The sequence below is a fragment of the Camellia sinensis genome, chromosome 1 (genome assembly GCF_055761805.1).
Source record: "Camellia sinensis isolate YWXY chromosome 1, ASM5576180v1, whole genome shotgun sequence".
NCBI lineage: Eukaryota > Viridiplantae > Streptophyta > Magnoliopsida > Ericales > Theaceae > Camellia > Camellia sinensis.
The window spans coordinates 149,403,152-149,414,746 of NC_138961.1; the positions used below are offsets into that span (position 1 = coordinate 149,403,152).

Below are 11,595 nucleotides of genomic sequence, written 5' to 3' on the forward strand. Positions count from 1 at the left end.
TGTTTGGTATGACATTTTATCTTATTGATTATTTTAGCCTTTTTTTTTTTTTTAATTTAACCTAGAAAACCAAATTTTAAGGCAAAAAGTAAAAAAGTTACTAAAAAAGCAAAAAAATTATCACTATTCACAAATTAAAAATATAAAAAAAATTAATTTACACAAAAAAAAGTACAATCCAACTTTACACAGGTGATGGTACTGAAGTGACAAAAAAAATTACACAGATGCATTGTGATGGTACAAATTACAAATTAGATATATATATTCATTAAGTTAGAGGGTACTGTTGGGTCCGTGGGGACCCACCACGGGTTTCATTTCGATAATCCGAATCATTCAATGTGCAGAACTAGTTGAGTACTATATGTTTGTAAAAAATCACGTTGATCAGATATGGATAGCTATGTGATCAAATCATATTTTGTTAGCCGTTTATTTTTCACCGTCATTTTTTTCATACAAAACCGTTTTGATCAGATAGCTATTGATATCTGATCAACGTGATTTTTTACAGACATTTAATACTCGACGAGTTTTACACATTCAATGGTTCCGATTATCAAAACGGGAGCCATGATGGGCCTCTACGGGCCGAACAACACTGTCCAATCCGATCTTGGACTACAAGCAATCTGCTCCTATACTTGTTTCTTGCCCACCGTCGGGCTTCCTGGACAATCCAAGTCAGTAGGCAATTCATTATAGTAGGGGTAAAATGATAATTTTAATATTTTATACAATATTTTAATACATATTTTTTTATAAAAAATTAAAAAATTATCTCAAATAATCATATTTTTTCCTCTATTTTTTAGTCTAAAAATTCGAAAAGTACACTTAAAACATTCCAAACAACTCTTTAATAAAAAAATAAAAAAAAACTTTTAGCCTCAACGCATTTTTCTTTCCCAAATGTAATTTCGCCTATCTCTCTCTCTCTCTCTCTCCGTCTCTCTCCATATGGCATATATCACGCCGAATGGAATGCGCACATTTCAACACATACATGAACATTACACGCAGCTCTCTCGACCCTTTCAATCTACGTCTCTCTCTCTCTCTCTCTCTCTCTCTCTGAATGGCGAAAATGAAGTCCCCTTCACGTTCCATACACATGCAGCATATATCTACTGCACATGTATCTGCAACCTTCTCAGCATTGGACCATCTCTGCCCCGGAACTCAACCCTCTTCTCTCTGCTCCTAATAATCATTGTAAGCTCCTAATTCTTGCTTGTTTTACTGAATTTTGAGTTGGATGTTGTTCTGAGTGATGGATCTGCTTCAGAAATGAAGAATTTTGTTTCATATTGTTACTGTATGTATTCATATAGGTGTCAATTTGATGTTTTCATGACTTCATTGTTCTAGGATTTGAATTTATCATTAGGTTTTTTTTTGCAAGTTTAGAGCTTAAGTATATATGAGAAAACTTTTGAATTGATGCAAGATCAACTGTTTCTATTCAATTGTAACAACTACCTGCTTTGGGATCATGGTTGTGAAAGTGCAGTGTGACAGTCATGTCACCCAAGCTAATTTCTTTATAAAATCTGTTTTCTTTTTGCATTTCTGAACCAAAGCAAAAACATCATGAATAGAATGGGGAAGCAACAACGAAAAGTTTATAACTAAAACCTGATTCATTTCAATGGTGTTGTCAGAATCGTACACAATCTTGTCGTATCGTATGAAAAAAATATACTTATCATTGATTTCATATTGTAAGATTTCATACTGTATTGCGATTCAATGTGTATCTTGCAATTAATTAATCTCTACCTTCTCCTTGACCTTTGGCTCTTTTGATAGATTTTATTTATTTTTTCTTTCCAATTTTAATTGACATGGGCCATGGTTAACTCTTTGAACAAGAACTGCTTCCTTAGAAGACTCCATAGAATGGAGACCCAAATTCAGATGAACTTGTAAGAAAAATTAACGCCATATTTCCTTTGCTGCAAGAAATTGAACTACTATCATGGATCTAATTTGGGTGAAAGAAGCAAAGAGTTTACACACAGTTTGTTGAATTTGGGTTTAGAATTTGGGTTTAGACCCGATATTTGAGCCAAAAGTCTTGTTTGAACTATGACCACAAACCGTATGTGCACGGGACTATTCATATTCAAATAATTCCTAAAGAATGTTTTGGTTGCAAATCGGGAACGAAGTCAGACCTTGGAACAAAATAGTCAGGCCCGATTGGAAAAACAAAACCTTTTGTTGTATTTTATATATTTCCAGTGAAATGTAAGTCTTCTGTTATATAAATTTTCAAATTTTCAAAATTTTTTTTTTTTTTGAAGTTTTTATGAGTTGGATACTTGAGTTTTTATATTACATCTTTGACCAATATATAAATTTCTTGGAGATAATTTCATGTCATTAGCCATGTGATTTTGTACTTGAGTTTAATATTTATCAATAGAATTATATCTTATATGAACATACTTTTTTAATATACATATATGTTAATGTATCTTACAAGTTACAATACATGATAGGATATGTGACACATAAAAGTGATACAATGATACATTGATACTGTGTGTGTCATGATTTGACAAGATTGCATGTTAATGATCTTTTCAACTAAGAAACATGAATAGAATGGTGAAGTCAACAACAACAAAACCAAAAAAAAAAAAAAAGCAGTGCTGGATAATTACACATGATGAGGAAAATCATTGCAGATCTGTATTAGAGTTTCTCTTGAACAACTGGCAGATGTAGAAGTAGCTTCTTGTTTTTCTTACTAATTTGTTGAGCTTTTTAATTGAGCCTAAGCAACAACTTTGATTTCTCTAGTGGATGGCATTTGTTTAAAGTAGGTATTTTGTATGATATGTCATATTCACAAGTTACATTGGGGATCATGATTTTTACTTTTAATTACAAAATATTTACAAAAATCTTGAATAGTAATAAAATAACAGAGTTCAATCGAAGAAAGCCTTGTATTATTTCAGGTCAAATACATGATCCTGTAGCATTTTATTATGATTTTGTAATGATGACATTCTAGCATGAAGAAAAATAACAGTAAGGTTATTTGATGCCAATTATTGTATTTTTATTCTGTAAGGATGTGTATTTTACCACTACTGTGGATTGAGTCAAATAGCCCATGAGAGTGGCCTGTTTGGGGAGTTCTCTTTCATTATCTTCCAGTCCTATTTACCCTCTTATATCTATTTTACCACTACTAGTGGATTGAAACAAATATCCCAAGAGAGTGGCCTGTTTGGAGAGTTATATTTCATTATCTTCCAGTCCTATTTACCCTCTTATATACAATTTGAATAATTCAATTTATCTTTCCCAAATGTTAGTAACTCCAAGTGTTGTATGTGAAGAGTTTTATTATTCTGATCTGATTATATTACAAACATTGAAGTGATTGATTGGCAGAAAGAGTTTTGGGCCATTTATTACAGCTTGAATGAAATCAGAATAATTTTGGAAAAAGTTATGGGCCCATTGTTAAAATTGACTACTTTTGTACCTAGTGAGGTATAGATCATATGGACTGTTGTTTTGGGGCTTGAGTTGTTCCTGATGAAAAAAAATATTCCATGGAAAGTTGGATTGTGAGGTTTGTGAAGGAGCTAGTTAGTTTGTGAGGTTTAGTACTGCTATTATGGGGATGCTCATTTTGGACAGTTGGATTATTAGGTGAATGGTGCTCAAGGGATAACTGAAGGTGAAAGAGTGGGACTAGTCATTTACACCCTTTGAGGTGAGGCATAATCACTTTGAACAAAATCTATATATTGTTTCCTTTGAGATGCTTTTCTACTTTAGTATGTGTTAAGTATAGGTTATGAGTTATAAGTTCAACTTGCTTAATGATAATGACTACTTTTGCTTCTTACTGAATTTACTTTCTTTTGTGATATCTTGAAACGCTTTTTGCTTGTAAATGATTGGGACAGGTTTCTGCACTTTTAGTTTCATCACCTTCATTGTTTTTAAGTTATTCTAGTAATCTTGCTGAAATTTGTTTTCCTATCAGCATAATAATTTCTGTTAGTTTGTCTTTCTTTTCTGTATGAATAAATGAAGATTTTACTGTGTTCTTCTTAATTAAGCACCAGTCCAAAAAGTTTAAGCTGTTAGGAAAGAACCCCAACAATGCATATCAAACTCTCCAATACCCTGTTCACATGCAACTCTGTCTTGCACATGGAGTTGCAATCATCCAAACTTAAAGAGAAACAAAATGTAAACAGGGAACAAAAATCTAGACAGAGGGACTTGAACACAAGATGTCCCCGAAACTGAGCTATGATACAATGTTACATATCCACTAATTCCAAAAGCTTAAGATGTTAGGAAAGAGGCCCAACAATACATATCAAGCCTTCCAACAATTCTAATCTTGGTTATCTCTAGAAATTTTGTTTGTGTAAAACATAGAAAACTATTCATCTTTGATATCCCAACATATATTTCTTTTGCTTAAGACTGAACAGTAAAGTTTCTGGTGATACATTGGAAACAGTAGATGACGATGTCTCCAGCTAGCAAAGGAAATCGGAAAGCAATTGTTGATGTTGCTGCATGGATGTTCAATGTCGTCACTTCTGTTGGAATTATTATTGTCAATAAAGCCTTAATGGCTACTTATGGTTACAGCTTTGGTAAGTTCCTTTGGACCATCCTATCTGGAAATTTTTTTTGATTTCCTTCCATTCTTTTGCTTAACTTATTACTTCCATGTGTTATGTCTTCATCTGGTGTTCCAACTAGTCATTTTTTGTATTTAGAGGTTTGTCTTTTTGTAATCATGTCTGTGAGAAAAGGGAAAGAAGATTAAGCTTAATATTATTCTCATGTTCATTTTATTTAGTGTGGGCTTTGGTTTTTGATGTCGTACATGCGAGTAGAATCATGTAATCACTATGTTTGACATGACTTGTGGTTCAATCTTGCTTGCTTTGATACTGCTCCCTTCTGCTTTTCTGATCTCCGCCACAGCCACTGTTGCCTTCTTGATGATAGAATAATTTTATGTCGAAGACTAATAAATTCTTGGACATCAAAACCAAATTATGCGAGAAATAGCATCAGCACCAAACTAATGGGCTGTTCTACGCTTAGGATACTAAACCCCTCCACTAAATTAACAGTTTCTACTCTTTGAATGTGGCTAGGAAAAACTAGGAATGGCAATTAGAGCTGATATTAGGATAAACTGGTCCGTCTCACCCATACTGTGACAGGTTTAGCAGGAGACTATTAATTTTGAAGGAGTAACTGGGATGCATCTTAGTCCTTTCTGATTGTCAGAATATATTTTAACAGTGTCCTAACACCTAGAAAGGCTATTGTCATTTTGTGAATGTCTTGACTTCCAAATTCTATTCATTTTTCTATAGAAGTACATTAATTAATGTTGGCACACATACAATTCCATTGTTCCACATAATTATTTAATCATATTCATATTCAATTTTAATTTAGACATGCATCGGGTACTTATTCATTCTTATCTACTTTGCTGTTGAATTAGATGGTGAATCCTATTGTGTTTGAAGCTTGAACAATAACGATACTTCTATGGAAATAACATATCACCACATTGTATTCTTTTATTTTTGTTATCCTGCAGCTACAACGTTGACTGGTCTACATTTTGCCACAACCTCCTTGATGACTGTTGTTCTTAAGCGGTTGGGATATATCCAGGCTTCTCATCTACCAGTATCTGAGCTGCTGATATTTGTTGTATTTTCAAACTTCTCTATTGTTGGAATGAATGTGAGTTTAATGTGGAATTCTGTGGGATTTTATCAGGTTAGTGATGAAGGACTACTGGAGTTGTGTTCTTTTCTGTCATAATATATCCATAGTTACACTTCGTTGTTTGTTTTTGATGTACTGCCAGATAGCGAAGCTGAGTATGATCCCTGTCTCTTGTTTCTTGGAAGTTTTCTTGGACAAGATGCGATACTCAAGAGACACGAAGCTTAGCATAGCATTAGTTCTTCTGGGTGTTGCTGTCTGTACTGTTACCGATGTGAGTGTCAATGCCAAGGGTTTTATTGCTGCCTTTGTGGCAGTTTGGAGCACTTCTATGCAGCAGTATGTAAGTAATCTTTCACTGGATTTGTGATCTTACTTTCAGAGACAATGGGAAGCATTAGTTGGGTAACATGCCATGTCATGGTCTTATTGGGGCAGTTAAAGACCATTTTGTATGTTCAAGCTGGTGGTTTGGGGGCAATATTACAAATTTGTTTTGTAAGCTTATAATTTGGTTTATTCTGCTAGTTTAATTTTCTTTACTAGTCATCCTGCCTTCCCTATTGCCTAATAAGTGTATTTCTTTTTTTTTTTTGGTTGTATAGACTGGAAAATAACCTAAGAATGGTTATTGTTTTCTTGTAACAACACTGCTAAGTATTTCTCTCTGATATATCTGTTTGTGAAGTTACAGATTATCATCTGGCTCTCTCATTTATTGACTGGCCTGCCTTGGTTTTTTGGTTAATTACTCTGCGTGCAGTATGTACATTTTCTTCAAAAGAAGTATTCGCTAGGATCTTTCAACCTATTAGGGCATACTGCACCAGCACAAGCTGCATCTCTGCTGTTATTGGGACCAGTCCTGGACTATTGGTTGACAAATAAAAGGGTTGACACCTATCCCTATACTTTAGCATCTACGGTAAGTATGAGGATTGTACAAAGTCAAGGTTTACATAGTGAGGCAAATTGTATCCACTTTTGTCCATAATATGGGAATTTTGAGCTTGCATATGTAGGATCGATCACATGCATTCCAAATTCCATCACCACTTTTCATTCCATTATATTGTGTTTCAGATTATGTATGTTCTTGTATATCATGTTACAATACATTTTCAGATAATAGGATTCCAGTCATGCCTGCCCGTGATTATAAGTGTGGTGCAATATATGATCTGGTTCAGTTTAATTACATATTTAGTTTGTATCAGGCAATATATAATTTGCAGAAAATATTTTATGCTGGTGGCTTTTGATAGAGTCAAATGGAGAAGAAGGATTCATGTAGCCAAATAAATTTGATGGGATTTAAGGCTTGGTTTGGTTTATCTTATGCTGATGGTCTTTTTGTTTTTCTTTTGTTTTTTCACAAGAAGTTTAAAACAGCTAAAGCAGATTATTTAGTTGCCTATTAGACTATTATTCCATGTCACTCATTGGGCCTTCACCATTTCAAGTTGTCTGAAAGTACCCCTTTTTATAACTTTACCCTGCTCAAGGTTTATAAAAAAAGGCCCAAAAAGCATTCATCTTTACATTGTGGACATACTTTAAAATCTTACAATTGAAGGAGTCGAGTAGACCTTGTAGGCTGATTTGTTGATAGGACCTCCACTAATTAACATGTGCCATTCATCTTTCATTAGGCCTTGGAATCCATTATGGTAGTCTCAAGTACAAATGCAAAATGGTATTCTCAAATGTGCGTCTGTGCATATTGGTAGTTTTTCTTTGCTGTTCTGTGTATCAGTAAATTGAGTGTTTGACATGTGGCCGTTATCTGTATAACATCTATGTCATGTTCTACGAGATAATTTGTGGGGCCATCCATTTATATGTCATTTCTAAAAACTTGAGTGATAGAGGGATAATACCACCAAATATAAGAAATTCCCAAACAGTCAATATTTATGGAATTCTATGTTGTATGCAGTTGTTCATACTCCTATCTTGCACCATCGCAATAGGGACCAATCTGAGCCAATTCATCTGCATCAGCAGATTTACAGCAGTGTCCTTCCAAGTGATTGGCCATATGAAGACTGTTCTTGTCCTGATATTGGGTTTCACTTTCTTCGGGAAAGAGGGCCTTAATCTACAAGTAGTTTTAGGCATGATAATTGCAATAGTGGGGATGATTTGGTATGGTAACGCCTCTTCTAAACCTGGAGGGAAAGAGCGTTGGAGCCCTTCTTTGCTAAACGATAAATCTGAAAAGCAAGATGGATTTTCTGAATACACTGAGCTTAATGGGAAGGTCTAAGGTATGTATCTACTGGGAATGTAGAAATATTTGTAATAGTGTTCTGCATCTGGTGTTAAGCTGATTTGAGACTCCTTTTATGTCTAAAAGGTCAGATTCATTACATCTTAAAGGAAAAGTTATTTTCTATTCTTTTTTCCAATTTTTTTTTTTATTTTTTTATTTTATTTATTTATTTATTTTTATTTATGAATATTTTTTGCTGATAGGTCATCTCTTGGTCTTGAGTGTATTGAAGGGATGACACTTGGAAGGAAGAGGTTCAAGTTACCCATAAATTCCTGTCATATGTCTTGTTCATCTTTTATAGTAATTTATTTCAAGCTTTCTCTGTTTTCCACTTTTTCATTGCCTTTCTGGTGGATGCTGTTGGGCAAGGGTTTTACTTTTATTTGGTGTTGTTTTTGTTTTACATTTTTTGGTTTTCCGTATTTTCTGAAACCAAATAATTGAAGTTCGAAAACACATTCATATGCAGGAGGAGGGAGGCATAGGCATTCATGGTGTTTGATACCCCTGCTGCACACGTGCATGTACTCCATAATTTGTGGACCCTTTTTTTTGGGTCAAAATTGATTGTATCTATCTATTCACGTGTGCCTTGACCACATGATCTGTCCTTTTTTAAGTTAATGGAAATTAGATTAGATAAGGAAATTTTATCAATCATGCATGCATTATAATAGTCTTGGTTCATTATGCTACAATTATTCAATCGCCATGTCTGAGTGTGTGTGTGGAGTGGATATTTTGCTTGGTTCCCATTTTTTAAAAACAGTTTTCAGAAAATTTTACACTCTTATTTTTCGTGTTTTTTTGTTTTTACTGAATTTTTTTAATATTTTATGTAAATTTTTTACTTTTTAGACACACCTAACATAAAGACACCTAAAAAATAAAAAAAAATTATAAAAAAAATCTTTTAAAAATTCACTAAATACCAAAAATATAAAAAAAAATACAAGAATTTAGTACATTTTTTGTATTTTTATGTATTTCTTAATTTTTTAAAATATTTTTTCACAATTTTTTTACTTTTTAGACACATCTAAGTAAGGTGCATTTAAAAAAGTGAAAAAAATGTTTAAAATTTTAAAAATATTCACTAAAAACAAAAAAATACGAAAATCAAAAAATTCAATTTTCAAAAAATTTAATCCAGAAAACTTTTCAAATTTGGTATTCTATTACATGAATGTTTGTTGTAGCTAAAGGGTCGTCACAATTCATTTTCTTCTTCTATGAAAATTTATTTAGTTGGACTATGCAGACTAATGAGCAAGAGATGCAAGTTCTTCTGCTCTACCATATTTAAACCATTAGAGCTCTCAGTAATTGCAGTTTTTAACTTCTTTTTCTCACCAGCCTCATACAAATTTTTTTAAAAAAATATACCAGAAATAACTTTTAGTTGAGCCTAATTGAGCCAAACAAGTTGAAGCTCACCCAAACATTTCACACAAATTTCTAAAATTTGAACATAAATAAATCCCCTAAAAGCCACCAAGCCCAAGCAATCATGGTAAAAAAAAACTTCCAGTTAAAGTTTATTTAAACCATTTTTATGTTTGAACTGTAGGTAGTGAGAGTAGTTTCTAATGGTCAATCAAAAGGCCTGCCACAGTTGTAAAATGATTAGAATTCACAAAAAACAAAAAACCTCTTTCAATGGTGAGTCAAATTTATTGTCAAAAAATGGTAAAATCAAATTTTGTGTCAAATTTGACAAATTATTTTTTGTTACATAATAAAAATCTAACTGTTTTTTTCTACCAGAGAAAATTTGGTTTTTTTTAATAGCAAATTGTTGGAAGAAGTTGCACTAAATATTTAACATAATGTCTTAGAAATAATAAAAGTCATAATCACTTGTCATAAATTATATCAAATAGTCAATAGATGCAGTAAATGCTAACGAGTGTTCTGTAATATTATATACTATAAAAAATATGATGAAAAATTAAGTAAAATGGTTAAAAAGAGTTCTTAAAATTAAATAATAAAAATTGCTTAAAATTTATGAGAAGTATATTGTATTATTATTATTATCATATTCTTGTGTGGAAGACTTGTTTATAAAATGAAATCGATTAGTTGATAACAGCTTTGATGTTTATTATTGTCTTTCCCTTCTCTCTCAATCGTATTCATCGTCGGGTGTGAGTGAGCTGCTTACAGGCTGGGCTTTTGGGTGAGACTCATTAACTTCTAAACAGGCTTGGCCCACTCTATTCTACACCACACTCATACCATACGAGATAGAGAGAGAGAGAGAGAGAGAGCAAAGGAGAGCTTCAATTTCTAACAAACTTAAATGTAGGTCCATCACACTGGCCCAACTCTCTCTCTCTCTCTCTCGAAATTATCCTTTTTTTTAATTAGGATGTGTATCCTTTCAATTCTATTAATTGTATTATATAATATATAAAAGAAGAAAAAATAATAAATATGTAATTAATAGAATAACAAAATCATATCACTTAAGATATGGAACAGACTTAGCCTCTGTTTGGAAAGAGGCTTTTTGGATTTTTTTGGCTAAAATAGTCACAAAAGATAAAATAGACTATTTTAGTCACAACAAACAAAATACCACATCTAACTCATAATCATTACACTCTTTTCTCACAAAAAAAGTCAAAAAGTCAAAAAATCCTTCCCAAACCAAACCTTTTAACTCAGGTTAAAATAGTCAAAAAACTAAAAAATCAACCCACTTTCCAAACGAAGCCTTATATGATAATTTTTCATCTCTCATATTCATATGGAAATAATTTTGGTAGGGTCTCTCCCTTGTGTGCTAATTCATCATTGATTTTTCATTCCCCTTTTTTTATTTTTTTGGATATCCAAAAGAAAAGAAGACCAAAAAGAGGAGGTGGCCCACACCCTCTTTCTCCAACCAACACAACCCACAATCACTACTTAAATTATTATCTAATCTTCTCTAACATTAATCATTTCATCTCATTCCCCTCTTTTTATTTATTTATTTATATATCTTTTCCCATCTTATCCTTCCCAGCCCTCCTCCCTTCTCCATTTCATTAATAAATAAATAAATAAATAAATAAAATTTGAAGCCTCATTTGTCAATAGATTATTTTAATCAAAAATTATTATAAGTTATCAAATTATTCTATTTATTTTTTTACATATCTTTTTATAAAAAAAAAATCAAAAAATCACCAAAATAGGCAATTCCCAAACTATCAAATTATAAAAAAAAATTATTTTGTGGTTTGCTATAAAAAATATTATTTTTTGAACAAATAATTCTAGGTAAGGGAGATGTAGAATATAACTTCATTTAAAAGGTAAATTACACCAACCTTTCCTGAAATTTGATAAAAATACAGTAAACTCCATAAGTTAACATAATTACACTAGGTTTCCTTAAAATTTTAAATTACATTTTTTCAATAGAAATTTATTTAGTCGTATAATAAAAATTGATATTATCATCTCTTTTACATTAAAATATACATTTTATATTACGTATCGATGTGACTTCATATTATCTATATTAGTTTAATCTCATTAAGCTATCAATGTAATTATATAAAAAAAAA

The 11,595-nt window shown here is 32.1% G+C and overlaps 1 protein-coding gene across 18 annotated transcripts; it reads left to right on the plus strand.

Annotated features, from left to right (window-relative positions):
• Positions 1-895: 895 nt before the first annotated feature.
• Positions 896-8,689, plus strand: NST-K1 (nucleotide sugar transporter-KT 1). Of its 18 annotated transcripts, none has more exons than XR_014339710.1 (9): positions 918-1,218; positions 3,682-3,745; positions 4,514-4,649; positions 5,621-5,805; positions 5,897-6,097; positions 6,518-6,679; positions 7,694-8,024; positions 8,233-8,283; positions 8,502-8,689. XR_014339710.1 is itself a non-coding variant. In XM_082886864.1 (8 exons), the coding sequence occupies exons 3-7, from the start codon at positions 4,514-4,516 to the stop codon at positions 8,021-8,023; spliced, it is 1,014 nt and encodes a 337-aa protein (XP_082742990.1). In that variant the 5' UTR covers positions 896-1,218; positions 3,682-3,745; the 3' UTR covers position 8,024; positions 8,502-8,689. The 18 variants fall into 18 exon arrangements, 8 of the variants coding, with proteins under 8 accessions (XP_082742990.1, XP_028113052.2, XP_082742998.1 ...); XR_014339712.1 differs by having other exon boundaries at positions 997-1,218; positions 4,511-4,649; XR_014339729.1 differs by having other exon boundaries at positions 896-1,218; positions 4,511-4,649; positions 7,694-8,113; positions 8,233-8,689.
• Positions 8,690-11,595: the final 2,906 nt, after the last annotated feature.